Raw genomic sequence first — 15559 nt, forward strand, 5'->3', positions numbered from 1 at the left:
CAGTTAATAATGCAGTATTGTATACTTCAGAGTTGCTGAGAGATCTTAAGCATTCTCATTACACACACACACACACACACACACACACACACACACACACAGTTCACTATGTTAACTATAGGGGGTGATAAATGCATTCATTATCATGAGCTCAGTAATCATTCTGTGATGTATATGCGCATCAAATTACCACGTGGTGTACTTGAATACATACACTCTATGTGTCAATAATTTCCCAATAAAGTGAAAATTATTAAAAAGAGAGAAATATGTTTTTAACACAGATATCTTTCTATTCTGATTACATTTCAAATTCTTTATTAGGAACGGATATTAAATTTTAACATGTCTTTTCAGCATCTGGATATTTACATGATATTTCCCTTTTTGAGCCATTAACATGATGAACTATATCAATGGATTTTTTTTTTTTAATGTGTATTTATTTTTGAGACAGAGAGAGACGGAGCATGAACAGGGGAGGGTCAGAGAGAGAGGGAGACCCAGAATCTGAAACAGGCTCCAGGCTCTGAGCTGTCAGCACAGAGCCTGATGCGGGGCTTGAACTCACGGATGGTGAGATCATGACCTGAGCTGAAGTCCGACGCTAGCCGACTGAGCCACCCAGGCGCCTCATATCAATGGATTTCTTAAAGAACCATGCTTTCATTCCCATAATTAATTTGGTTAATTCAAATGTTTTCTCTGTGCTCACTGTCCTCAGTTCTAGGTAATTACATACAGTATAACTAGAACAGACATGGCTGTGTCCTCACAGAACTGATTAGGTGGAGAAGATGAGCAATATCAGAATGTAAATATGTAAGTAGGATATGTAAGCATAAATTGTAAGCGTTACAGAGAGAAAGAACCGGCTTCATTAAGACCACTTGGTCATGAAGTATGTTGGGTTTTTTTTTTCTGGATTCTACTTGCTAATTTTTTGAGACTTTTACATTAATATTGAGTGGGGAAATTAGTACAGGGTATTCTTACTGTGTGCTACTTGGGATCAGTATTGATACTCATTATGTAAACAAAACGGGAAAGCTTTCTTCTTATGTCCTCGAATAGTGTGAACAACAACAACAAAACAGAATCTGTTTCTTAAAGATTTAACCTTCTAGGTTGAAAGTAAAGATGGGGGGTGGGAGGGAGGGGAGGGTGGGTGATGGGTATTGACGAGGGCATCTTTTGGGATGAGCACTGGGTGTTGTATGGAAACTAATTTGACAATAAATTTCATATAATAAAAAAAAAAGAAAATCAAGTATGTAGGCCTGATTCTTTTCAGGATGTAGCTTTTTAAACCGTTCTTCCATGTCCTCCATATCTATTTTCCTTTAAAAAATAATCAATTTAATCAAATTTTCATCTTTGTTGTTGCTTTTATTTCTAATTTTGTATATTTGAGATTTTTCCTTTTTTTTTTTTTGTCTTATGAAGGATATATTTTAACGTCTTTTAAGAATAGATTCTTGGGTTTATTTATCAATCCATTGTTTTTCTGTGCTCTATTTCATTAATTTTTACCTTTATTAATCACTCCTTTCTGCTTGCTTCAGCTTTATTTCAGTGTTTTTTTCCCTCCCGTTTTGAGCTGAGTGCTTGACTTACATTTAATGTAATGAATTTCCTTCTGAATACAGCATTAGTCATAAACTACAGGTTTAATATTAAGTGTTTTCATAATAATTTAAAAATATATGCTGCAATGAAAGCTTGGTTTCTACTTGGGCCCAGCTGCAGTTTAAAAGTAGTGTCAGCATTTCCAGATGTTACAGTTTTACTGGTTTCTGTTATTTTTGTTATTATTTTCTGTTTTTATTTCACTGTGATCTGAGAATGTGGTCCATACTTCGACTTCCTGGAATTTATCAAGGATTTCTTTGTGGGCAATTACACAATTGACTTCTGTAAATGTCACACAGGCACTTGAAGGCAGGTGTATGGTCTGTTTTCAGGATTTAGAGTTCAACGTTAGAGCAGCGTTGAGGACTCATTCTTCTGTCCTTATAGATCTTTCTGTCTACCTACCTTCCATGAACTAAGAGAAGTCTTCTACTCCTCTCATATTTCTATTAACATCGTTTTCAAAAGAGCTGCTGCCTGAATCTCCTGAGGGCCCCTGGCCTTGGTGTCTCCCCCTCCCAACCCTCAATTCTGCCACGATGAGCAGCTAAATACTAATATGGGGCCTCCAGGAGCCTTTGCTTCTGCCTGGATTTTAACTTAGATAGTAATAGTATGCCCTTTTGCTTTCTTTTACTTTCAGTCTGAGTTAACTTGTTTTAGATGACATTTATGTATGAAGTCAGAGTATTTCACAACCAGCAAGGGCCGGTTAGAAAGGTCACCATTTCTACAACTCTTGTGGAGCTAAACCAGAGAACTGTGGATGAATCCAATTTCAGAATCTTTTTTCAAAATCAATTTGGGAATTTTTCTGAAGCCCAATATGGGAATCTTTCTTTATTATTAGGTGAATTTACCCTATTTACATTTATGATCATAAACTGCTATGTATGATCTTAATTCTGTTATCTTATTTTCCTATTTAAAATGTCCTTTATTTTCAATATTTTCCTATATAATGTGCATTTTATCTCTTAGTTGTTTGCTTTTGTTCTCCCTATCTGGCAATTTGGAAAGAAACAACAGTAAAGTTCTTCTTCCATTCTTTTCATCAACAGCATACCTGACTGTGGTATAAATTCATTTCTACAAGTAATTATCACAAGTACAAATCTTCCAATTCAAAGGAGAGAACTAGTTTGTGAAATGAAGATGGACAAATGAAACTCAGCCCCTCCTTAGCATGAAGGTTGCTGCCTGTCCCAGTGGTATAGGTATAATCTACAGAATCATAGCAAACAACACACGACGTATGGTTCATTTTATTGGCAAGGAAGAGGAAAAAAAAGAATTATAAATAACTTTTTAAAAGGCAATTTTCCAAGTGATTAGTGAGAGCTCCTAGTGTTGATTTATATGAAGACGTGTGTGTGTGTGTGTGTGTGTGTGTGAGAGGAGGGGGAAAGGGAAGATTTAAAAATACACAGTGGGCTTACAGAACCATCAGTTTTAAAATCCTGGGAAAAAAAAGGAAATGGGTAGACAAACAATGAATGAAAGAAATGTTGTATTTAAGAAAATCATACTGCTTACATTTACATTTCATATTAGCCACATTTTGGTAAGTAATTCCTGATAAAAAAGTTTCAATTGGGATCATTCTTTTGTTCCTCTTTTAATATTTTCCAATTACATCCTAAGAAACAAAATCCTTCAATTGTCAGAGAGCAAATAAAATTACTCAGAAGTAAAAACGCTGACATGTTTTTAAAGGAACTAAACAGACACCACTTGTAGATATGGATGTGCAAAATACAGTTTGCGTGATTGAGCCTGGGTTTCTTTCTGCAGATCAGAGTTGAAAAGTAGAAACAATGAGAAAGGAACAGAATGCTTAAGTGTTCTCCTTCAAACCTCTTTTTTCACTTAGCATGGTTAGATTGGAGAATGAGAGAACAGTACGTTCTTACCTAGAAGTGCCACCAGGCTTAGCAGGATCACCATGTGCTTCATTGCTTTTCTTTTATGGAAATAGAGGAGGGTGCAGAAAATTAATATTTCGAAAATCTAGAAGTGAAAAAGATGCAAAAGAGTAGAGTATAAATTATTTTACACACAGCCTTCTGAATGCCACACTTCTCTTTCTGGTTTTGCAACAGTTCGTTCCCCTGTGAGAATTGAGGGTGCCTGGCGTTCCTGAGGACAATTACAAACATATGAGGACAATATATGGAACCTCAGCCATCCAGACCCAGAGCTCTAACCTCACCTATATGCCAACGATGCCGAGATCGGCAACCCTGATCTCATTTACCCAACTATCTTCTAGACATCTCCACGCGTACATTTAATAGCATAGCACACAAATGCGGGCAGTAAATTCCTGAAGGCCTTCCTTCCCCACCATCCCTCATGGGGCCTTCACCCCTGCAATGAATGGCCTCACCACACACCTTTTGCACCAGCCAGCAACTCCTTCCTTTCCATCACTCCCCGCCGCCCTCTCTCTGACCACTGCAACAGCTTCCAATTCATCTCGGATTCTACTCTTGCCTCTACAACCCAGCCATTCAGCGGCCAGAGGAATCATTTAAAAGCACAATTTGAATAATGAACTAGGTCATTCATAGAGAATGTATATGATACACATATAAGGTATTTACATAATATGACAAGTAGTCATGTGCCCTGCACCTAGCCAGAGAAAGAGAACCTACTCATACTTTGAGGTCTCCTGTGCACCCCACCCCAATTGCACCCCCCTCCTCCTCGGCTCTCCCCAGCAACCACCACACTGAATTCTGTGTTTACTCTTCATTTTCTTTACGGTTTACCACCTTTCATGTGTCTCCCAACAGCGCCTTGTTTATTTTTGCACATGTCTGGACTTTATACATGCAGAATCATACTTGGTTTTGATTACTTGCTTTTTTCCCCCACTGTGCATTGTTTATGAGATTTATCCAGGATGATACATGTAATAGAATTATATATTATATCCAGTCATTCCTCTGCTTAAATCTCCTATGGTTTTCTATCACATTAAGAATAAAATCCTGGATGGCCCACCTCTGCCAGGCACAGATCCCCCACCCCCTGCCAGTTCTCTGCAATGCTCAGATTGCTCTTGCCTTTGCACTAACTGCACTAACTGTTGGAGTTGCCTGGAATACGCCTTCCCTGATCTCCCTACAATGGCTCCTTCTAGTCACTCTAGTCACTCAAAGGAGTCACTCAGCTTACACATCACTTCCTCCAAGATGTCTTCTCTGACTGCTCTAACAGAGCCACCCCTCATTTACTGTGGAGTGTAGAATATTTCCTGTTCATGCATTTGTATGTTTCTTGTCTGTCTCCCCAACTAGCACATCAGTTCTATGAGAACAGGGACTTTATCTGTCCTGTTTGCTACTGTCTTTAGTGCCTGGGAACAGTCGGCTACTCAATGAGTATTTATGGAATTAACGAATAAATTACACCTCAAATTTATTATGAACACCTTGCCAAAAACCAAGACTTAATGTCTAATAAACTGAGTGTTCAATAAATATTAATTGACTGAATGTCTAAAATTTTCCTGCCCACAAGAAAACTCTAATGTAACTTTGAGTTCTCAGTTTTATTTTTGTTTTCACTTTTTTCTTTTTTGAAGTCCTTAAGATAGCCTGATGCAAGTAATTTTTTTTCAAAGAGGTAGTATCCCTGGCCTGAAATCGTAAATATGAATGTTTACTTTTCTGACATAAAAACACCACCACTAATTTTTTCCTTAAAAATTACTAGAGTTACGGACTTCAGTACATTCAGGACTATATTTTACTTATGGAGCCATCTCTAAATCAACATGAATCTCTACTGTTTCAGTTCAAGGTTTGCTTTTTTCTTTGTTTAATCCTCTGTGGGCATGGAAAGCAGCAAGACCATATCTTCCTCATTTAAAAACCTTTCATCTCATGTGGAAGATTAAGTCATCCCTCAGCTTTTTCCTGGTAAATTAAACCAATTACTTTAACTTTTTCTTAAAGGACTTTTTGCCAGGTCTTTAATTGAATCAAGCCATGCTACAAAGGCTATTAAACTCCTATCACTTTGTCTTCCCCCAAACTGCCATCACAACATGGGTTGGGTGTCCCCACCTCTGTGCAGCTCATCAATCGTTAGCAGAAATACCCCTGTCGGCTTCACTCCCCTCTCAACCACAGGCTTCCATTTCTCACACTGACATAAACAACTCACGGCAGCATTTGGGACCACTGTATTTGTTGCTGGAAAGAAGGTGGCTCAGCCTGCATTAATGCACAGAGTGTCTTAGCTAAATCTGTTAGCGGGAGGATTATTAATTGGGGGGAAGGGAGAAATGAGGGTAGTTATCAGTTCTAAATATCAAATATGACTTTCTTTCTTTCTTTCTTTCTTTCCTTTCTTTCTCTTCCAAATTCCATCTCTGTGGTTAACACGAGCTCCTATGACTCACAGAATGGCTGTCATTGCCCTCCATTCTGCCTTGTGGCAAGAGGTCACGGAGCTCCCAGGAATAAAATATTCAAGCAGCATGAATTAATGTTAATTTTTTTTCCTAGCAACATTTCTCCCCCTCTCTGAAAATATCACTGTTAAAGCGGCTGTGATTTCTACAGGTTGCTGAGACCCAGGGAGAGGCTGCTTTGCTGATTGCTGTCTCAGAGGTCAGAAATAATAACGGCACTTAACTGCAGGCTCACCACCCGCTCTGCCTGTGCCAATTCACTCAATCCTCACAACCTGAGGAAGCAGGCACTATTTTACAGATGAAGAAACCAAGGCTCAGAGGGGTTAAATGACGTAGGTCTGGTAGGCAGAATAATGGCCTCCCAAAGACGCCCATGTCCTAATCTCTGTAACTTGTGTGTATGTTACTTTACATGGCAGAGGGGCTTTGGAGATGCAATTAAGGCTATGGACCTTGAGATGGGGAGATTATCCTGGATTATCCAAGAGGGCTCAAAGCAATCATACGAGTCCTAAAAAGCAGAGAACCATTCCAGGCATGGTCAGAGAGAGATGGAACATGAGAAAGAACAGCGTCAAGGAAGGCTGGTGGCCTCTAGAAGGTGGAAAAGGCAAGGAAATGGATTCTCCTCCAGAGGCACAGGCAAGGAATATAACCCTGCCAATACCTTGATTTTAGCCCAGTGAGACCCGTGTTGGACTTCTGACCTTTAAAACTCTAAGATAATAAATCTGTATTGCTTTAAGCCACTAAGTCTGTGGCAATTCGTTGTGGAAGTAATTGGAAGCTAACTTAGGTTCTGGTATCTGAAGTCCTTCCAGAAGAACAGAATCTTCAGGATGAGTTTTCTGAATTGACTGGGTTTTTCTGGATTGGTTCTCTCATCTAATTAGATTTAAAGGCACTCATCACCCTGTTTTTGGTGGTAAGGAGTACTGGCGGGCCATGGGATGATGTGACAAAAGAGATACAGGCTCCTGGGCCTTGTTTCTGAGGCTTCTACTTCACGCAAGCCTTAAACGTAACACGAACATGGACGTTCCATGGACATCCATCTGGTGCCGGTAAACACCCGAGACTGGGAGATGCTGTCAGCCAGCCTGGGATACAATTTTACAATCCTCTTTTGAGAAATGTACAGCTTATTCAGACTCTAAAATGCTTTCTTATTCATTTTAGTAGTTATTTGATCAGTCCTAAAAAGCAATTCAGGTACTGCATTTCTATTCAGTGTAATACAAGAGTAGCTAGATGAATGATCCTTCAAAGAATAGCCTTAATTGCTGTAATTATGATCTCTGCAGTCATGGTTTGCAGAAAAAGCATGGAAACCTCCATCTCTAAGGATTAAATATTAATTACCTCGATGTTTAAGCCAAACTTAAACATCGATGTCAGATTTAAGCCAAACTTCAGCTCAAGAGCTTAGCATGTAATTGGTAACATCTAGAGTCTTTAGAGAGGTAACATAAAATGGATTAAATTCCAAACTAAGATAATGTAGATATATTCCCTTTAGGGTCTAAAGCCAATAGTGTTAATTCAAAAAAAATTTTTTTTAAGGTTTATTCAGTTTTCAGAGACAGAGACAGAGCGTGACAGGGGGAGGGGCAGAGAGAGAGAGAGAGAGAGGGAGGGAGACACAGAATCTGAAGCAGCCTCCAGGCTCTGGGCCGTCAGCACAGAGCCTGACACGAGTTTCGAACTCACAGACCATGAGAGGCGCTCCCCCATCGTGTTATTCAAATGTGACTTTATTAAAGATTTATTTTATGCTACCTTATAATATCTGGAATTAGTTACATTTTTGGATGACATTTACTTTCAAATATACTTTCATTATTTTATGGGAATATGGGTCTCTCCCAGGGCTGTAAAATTCCTGTTACAGGACTTCTTCTCTATACCCTGGATGTCCAGTCTGTTGAATGAACTAGTGAATAAATGAATGAATGAATTTAAGAGTTGACTTTGGAAAACGGCAAAATACAAGTAATGTCAGAGTTTCTTTTGTGGAAATAGAAGGTTTAAGAAAGAGTAGTTTCGTTCTTTTAAATGTTTTCTCTGGTGTTAAAATAATATAAGACACGTCATCATCAAACACTGCTGCTTATTCCAGGAAATCAAATCTTGCTGCATATTTAATCTCCCAAGGATTCAACTCGGGCTATTCATTTTCTGGTCACCGATTGGGTGACCCTTTTCTTACTGGATGAAGAATCTGTTTTGCCTGTAGGCAAATAATAATAATACGTTGGTAGGACTTCAAGCCTCAGCTATCATGAAAATGGATTTGATTGATAAAATCTGTGATTGTTAACGGGCTGGGTCTGCTGGACAAGCAGGAAGTTACAATGGGGCAGAGGAGAGACACAAAGAATGACAGACCTGAAGAAGGCTAATCTGAATTAGGCAGTCCAATCCTAAAGTCTGATGTACAGGGGAAGGGGAGCCTTCCAATATAAAAAGGAGGAGAGTTCAGGAGAGAAGACACTGAGTTCAATTTTTGAGACGTTACATTCGAGGAACCCATGACACGTCCAAGACAGGGATGAGCAATCAGTGGACAGATGAGAACACAGAACTGCAGCTCAGAAGACGCCTGGGAGAGAGATGTAGACTGGATTTAGAAGTCTTTCTAAAGGATGATGGGGGTTGTCAATGAGATCACACTGGAAAACCTTGGAAGAATATGTAGCATGAAGAGATCAAGAGTGGTTGGCATGAGAGAAGGATGTGCCCACCAAGAGTATTGGATGGCCTAGTCAGAGAGGAAGAGGAGAAATCGGGAAAATAAATTGAGGAAGCCATGGAAGAGAGGGGTTCAAGGAGAAGATGGTGGGTTATGAGTAAATGCTACACAAGGTTCAAAAAACAGAAGGACCAAAAAAGCAATTCCATTTGGCAATTTGTTGAGGGGGGGTGGGCACGGATCTATCAGATGATAAAGAGTGAGGAGTGAATAGGAGTTGGGAAAGTAGAGGGGAGAGTAGAGTGGAAGGGAAATAGGACAGTTAATTGAAGAGTGTGTATGGATGAGGATTTAAAAACAAAAACAAAAACAAAAACAGAGAAACCTAATTATCTTTGTTTAAGTAAAAGAAAGCAGTATAGAGGGAGATTAGAAAGAGAAAACACCTGTAAGCATTTGTGTTCTGGTGGTCGGAATTATATATCAGAGATGGCGAGATATATAGAATTCCTGTCACAAAGATTAAGGACTGCCAGATAATAATGTAATATCATATAGTTCCCACTGTAATATCCTGGGTTACACTTAAAGCAAAGTTCACCAGTAAACATGTCCCTGCAAATGCCAATGGCACAGTTTTGAATAACAGGTATATGAAGTAGGGTCATACTATTTTACCTATTTCAATGGCAGAGGACTAGATCAGATAGCTTTTCAAAATCATTTCTGATGCTAAATATGTATGATTCTCTGTGCTTTGATTCTTCTTGTTGAATTCACAATTATTTTACTAATATAGTTCTCGGTTAAAGGTCACGTAGTCTATCCCAGTTTTCTTCTTACCACCTGCCCCTCCTGGAATACGCTTTTTCTTCAATATAAACTGACTTCTGAAACAAGTTACACATCAACCACCACAAGCAAGTTCTCTCTATACTCACGGGGTACAGCCACTACATCAAATAAAGTATCCCAGTTAGTGGCTTCAAATTTCTATATCAGCTCATTCCATTCTTTCTTTTACACATCTCTCAGTATTATCCTTCTGCTGTCTACTTCTCCCCAGACAATCTGGTACATGTTCTCAATGAACATTTTTTTGAAGAAAATATCTATCTTGAATTAAAGCCAATGAATTAAAATGTGTCTTCAGGTATTTCCCTTTGACCTGGGAAGAGAGGTTTTTGGGGTTTGTGTTTTTACTTTGAGTTGTCCTAAAACACATTGCTTTGGAATTTGTTGGATTAAATATTGTGGAAATTGTTCCAGTGACAGGTCAAGAATAGGATACTTGGGAAACTGGGGGTGCTCTATTGCTGATTTAGTGTTTCAAATACTTTGGTATTAGTCAAATCTATTTATGGTTTAATGAGATATTAATGTTGAGAGGCAAAGATTATATTCATTCTCTAACATCTGTAGGTACAAGTGGCCTAGATAATATAGTTTATGGGATAGTAAAAATTCTTACCACATAAATCAGGAACTGCCAGCCAACAAAGTAATACTGTACTGTTCTTGCAGAGATAGACTGAGTTCTATTTGGAGCAAAGTTCACCAATAAATAGGTTCCTGCAAATCCCAGTGTCATACCTTTAAATAAAATTGAAAAGACAAACCAAGTTGAAAAGGGATATTTAAGCCTTTTTGTCAATGCAAACATTACCTATAGACGGAGTATTGCTTGTAAAAATGCCTACAGCCCCTCCCTGTTAAAATACAATTCATCAAACCATCCCTAGATAGCATCCTGCATTCACATGATAGCATTATCTTTAAAAGGGGGATAAGGGCCAGGGAAAGGATGGGGTAGGGCATGACTTCTGATTTTTCTTGTTGTTTCAGATGAATCCTTGCCTCCTCAGAAAACCTTTCCCCAAAGATGGGAAAGATCAGAACATGTGCATTTGGAGACATGAAAACACATCCAAGCTGGCTGTTTGTTTCCACACGGACCACTAAGAAAATGATAGATCCATCAGAGCCCAGAGAGTGGGGAAGTTCAACACCTGATGATCTACTCACTCATCTTTGCAGCTTTTACACACACACACACACACGTGATTTTTGAAACTCTGGTAAAAGAGCACCTTAATCATTGCCATTTATTAGAGACCTTTTAACAGAAATGACAAAGGTGAATGCTGACTTTGCTGTAAGATTTATTTAATCCAATTTAGAATCTAGAATTCTAGGAGTAACTTAGTAAAATATCACATTATAAACCTATGTAAGCCATGTGTTACTGTCATGCCTTTCACATTACTTAAAATAATGGAGGAAACCTCATCAGGGAAATACAAATCAAAACCACACTGAGATACCACCTCATGCCAGTCAGAGTGGCCAAAATGAACAAATCAGGAGACTATAGATGCTGGAGAGGATGTGGAGAACGGGAACCCTCTTGCACTGTTGGTGGGAATGCCACTCTGGTGCAGCCACTCTGGAAAACTGTGGAGGTTCCTCAAAAAATTAAAAATAGACCTACCCTATGATCCAGCAATAGCACTGCTAGGAATTTACCCAAGGGATACAGGAATACTGATGCATAGGGGCACTTGTACCCCAATGTTTATAGCAGCACTCTCAACAATAGCCAAATTATGGAAAGAGCCTAAATGTCCATCAACTGATGAATGGATAAAAAAATTGTGGTTTACATACACAATGGAGTACTACGTGGCAATGAGAAAGAATGAAATATGGCCCTTTGTAGCAACATGGATGGAACTGGAGAGTGTTATGCTAAGTGAAATAAGCCATACAGAGAAAGACAGATACCATATGTTTTCACTCTTATGTGGATCCTGAGAAACTTAACAGAAGACCATGGGGTAGGGGAAGGGAAAAAAAAAGTTAGAGAGGGAGGAAGCCAAAACATAAGAGACTCTTAAAAACTGGGAACAAACTGAGGGTTGATGGGAGGTGGGAGGGAGGGGAAAGTGGGTGATGGGCATTGAGGAGGGCACCTGTTGGGGATGAGCACTGGGTATCGTATGGAAACCAATTTGACAATAAATTTCATATTAAAAAAATAATGGAGGAAAGAAATGTGTATGGGAAGAGGGGCCACATAAGGAGGAGTAGAGGGAGGCCTTGACCTTGCAAATAACACTGAAGACTGCTTATTTATTAATAATCAGCAAAGAAAAATGATATATGTAGCATTTTTCAGATAGCACCCTTGAAAACATAATTCAACTTGTTTCATAACTGAGGTCAGTGTTGTTGTGTATATAATTTACAACCAGCACTGACTCCAACCTGAAGCAATTTGGTTTGTCTATAAAATCTCACAATTCAAAGACACCAATTTCCTGTTCCTCTTAATCAAATGATTTAGGGTTTTGAACTCTAGTTTTTGAGAACAAATAGCATTTGACTTTTCACACAAGCGAGACAATAGCTATTCAAGGTATTGTAGAAGCTATAAAATAAGCTTCTTCTAATGTAAGAACTTACTCTGTAATACTTTGTGAAGGCAGAAATTACATACAAAATTGTAAAAGCTATTTCTAATGAGAATTTTAAAAATGAAAAAACAATATACATTATTAAGCATTGCAATAAAGAGAAAATAATAAAAATCGTACATAAGAACTTGGGCAAAATTATTGTTCAGCCCTGTCCTTTCTTTGGAAAAGAAAAAAAGATCTTGTAAGAAAATTGTTCAATATTAGGTTCCTAGGAGGATGGAATGAAAAAACACACACACAGTTTTCTAAACTTGGTATACTGAAGTAGAATAAATCCATTGAATACAACTTAAAAATCTCAGAGACTTCCAACTTCCTTTTGTGAAGTCCAAATTTCTTATTTTTATTGAATTCCTCTGCCAGTAATTTTTTTATCTCCTATAACTGTATCTAGTGTCAATTAAATTTCTTTTTTTTAATTTTTTAAATTTTTATTTATTTATTTATTTATTTATTTATTTATTAATATATGAAATTTATTGTCAAATTGGTTTCCATACAACACCCAGCGCTCATCCCAAAAGATGCCCTCTTCAATGCCCATCACCTACCCTCCCCTTAAATTTCTTTTTTTAAAGTTAGATTTGAATGGGTAACGTAAAGTGAAAAAAATTTGAAAGACACACAAGGGTGGTGAGTGAAAAGTTAAATCTTTCTCACACCCTTATGGCACACTAGTTCCCCTCCTGGAAGTTAATACTGCCACCAAATCTTAGATTTCCTTTTCCAGGGATGTTTTATGCAGGTGTGTGAGAGACTGCATAAGTTTTGGTTTTCTACACAAATGATAGCGTATTATACACATTTGCTTTTGTTCTACTTAACAGAATATCTTGGAGAACATTTCACATCAGTGTATGTAGGACAGCCTCATTCTTTTCAAGTCTGCATAATATCTCATTTTTGGATGTTGCATTATTTCACTTAACTTTCCAAAAGGGTCCCTGGTTCACATCCTGACATCTCCTTTCTTGCCTCACATCTGCTTCCTCATTTGCATACTGTGCCCATTTTCACCAAGGTAGATCTTCGCTCCGTTTCAAAACTCCTTGAACTCAAATGAAATGACTGATGATTTTACAATTGTACTTTCAAAGTACTTTTGTACATACATTATTTCACTTGAGCCCCATATCAGTGGGAATCTAGTAAAGAACTCTATGGCAGCTCAGTAGGTCGCACATTCTTTCTTTTTATAATTTTAATTTCAGCTTCCTGTGACAATTACAAAGGCAGTTCTAGAGAGCTGCTACCTGTTATATGCTTGTCTACTTGGTATCATTTGTATTTGTGTGATTCACTGTCTCCTGTATGGATCATGCGCACATTTTCCATAAGTGTGTAAAAGTGTTGAAGATAGTCATTAGCAGCTCCTTAAATAAATTTCCTTAAAATGTATTTATAGCCCATCTTTTTCTAAAAGTGGCATCTAAAAGATGTCACTTCCTGATACTTTTTTTCTCAGTGAAGCCACACATATTCTTTCATTTGAAAGACACAGATTTCTAAGTTAGAAACTTGCTAATTTACCTTCTGCTGGCCCACTTGCCCAAGGGAGTAATCTGGTAGCATAAGATACTCCAGGAAGGGAAGCAGCCCTTGGCATGCCCTTTGCCCATGGAAATGATTAAATTACAGATCAAAACTTGGATCATGAAAGGCTAATCCATGCTGAAACTGCCCCCACAGATTTCAAATTTCGCTGCTACTTGCTGGCTGGAAGAGCTTAGGCATATTATTTATCCCTCTGTGACCTAGTCTCCTCATCTCTGGGTACAATGAACTTATCACACCTGCTAGACTCCAGAATTTGGCTGAGCAAGAGGCCAAATTCAGCTCTGGAGAGCTGAATAGATTTGAAAGCTCACCCAGAAGCCTGATGTGACAGAGGACCCTGGAACAGATCTACCTCAGGATACAGACCACTGGGAGTCAAAAGCTATCTCAGAAAAGCTTAAAAATTAATCCCAAACTGGCAGCTCTTTCTGCCCCTGGGTCCTGTCCCTGGGCTATAATAAAAGCGCCTTTTTGCACTGAAAGTATCTCAAGAATTCTTTCTTGACTGTTCACTCAGCAGCCCTACAACATTTCTGGTACCCAACCTAGGGCTGTTCTTCTTGTCTAGACTTCGAGCCTTGGTACAAACTTAAGTTACTCCCTCTTTTCTTTTACTTTAACTCCAGGGGCTTTTCAAGAAATATGGTCTTATTGGAACAATCTCATGTTGACTGCTCTGGCTGCAACCCTCGAGCCTGTGACTACTCTCCAGGGAGGATAAAGGCCTGCCTTTTGACTGGAAGCTAGTACCCTGGCCAGAATGGTAACAAGACCCAGAACCTGATGCCCTCTCTTTATCCACCCCTCCTTTTTTTTTTTAGACAGAGAAAGAGAGAGCGAGTGTGAGCAGGGGAGAGGAGCAGAGGGAGACAGAGAGAATCTTAAGCAGGCTCCACACTCAGCACGGAGCCTGACACAGGATTTGATCCCACAACTCTGGGATCATGAACTGAGCCAAAATCGAGAGCAGATGCTCAAACGACTAAGCCACCCGGGCACTCTTATCCCTGTTATTATACAAAGCATGGGACAGACACCTGTCACTAGGATTGCTGACAACCTTAAGACTTCCATGCGAGGTTTCCTCCTCATTGGTCCAATGTGATCCCCTCCACATCCCTGGTCTAGCCACTTCTGGCCATGAGACCACTGGGAACCAGCCAAAACCAATGTCAATATCAACTGAATTAAGACCCAACTGGGGGCCATTTCCTGGGAAGTTGTCTGTAAAGTTTACATGTATTGTACATGTACAATACATGTAAAACATGTATTGGAATGTCACTTAGACCATGATGGATTTCTATCTTTACTATTCTTCATCAATGTCCCCTACTAACTACTTGAATTACAGTATTAGGTAATTTCGCCTTGTAGAACTTTTTTAGTGTCTCCCTCGGTTAAAAATGGCAGGTTCTCCATGGTATTTCAGTCTATTCACTGGCACCAATTTGTAGTCTAGAATGCAATGGGGGAATTGCAGGGATATTGACATCTCTTCAGTAGACAGGCTGGTATTCATTAACAACTTTTTCAGGGAAGCTCTGGTTGCTCTGAACACTAGGAACCCTTGATATGACCCTGAGTGGAATGCCATCCAACAGTCAGGGGGATTATGGTAATGGACTTTTCTTCTTCATTCCCCAAAAACTCCCCCTTGGGATGTCTCTTAACCCACTGGAGACAATTTGGATTGCAAGATTTAATGAAGAAAGGACTCATCTTCTTCTGCAATAACACATACCCTCAGTACTCCATAGGAGACAA

The 15559-nt window shown here is 38.9% G+C and overlaps 1 protein-coding gene across 1 annotated transcript in view; it reads right to left on the minus strand.

The window, feature by feature from the left end:
- Positions 1 to 15559, minus strand: part of NIPAL2 (NIPA like domain containing 2) — an 81789-nt gene that overhangs the window by 15739 nt on the left and 50491 nt on the right. Inside the window, exons 5-6 of the mRNA XM_042923451.1 lie at positions 10228 to 10349; positions 3546 to 3642 (exon numbers count right to left, since the gene is read on the minus strand). Coding sequence (XP_042779385.1) covers positions 3546 to 3642; positions 10228 to 10349 — 219 coding nt within the window. The remainder of the gene's footprint in view (positions 1 to 3545; positions 3643 to 10227; positions 10350 to 15559) is intronic.

The sequence above is a fragment of the Panthera leo genome, chromosome F2 (genome assembly GCF_018350215.1).
Source record: "Panthera leo isolate Ple1 chromosome F2, P.leo_Ple1_pat1.1, whole genome shotgun sequence".
Classification (NCBI taxonomy): domain Eukaryota; kingdom Metazoa; phylum Chordata; class Mammalia; order Carnivora; family Felidae; genus Panthera; species Panthera leo.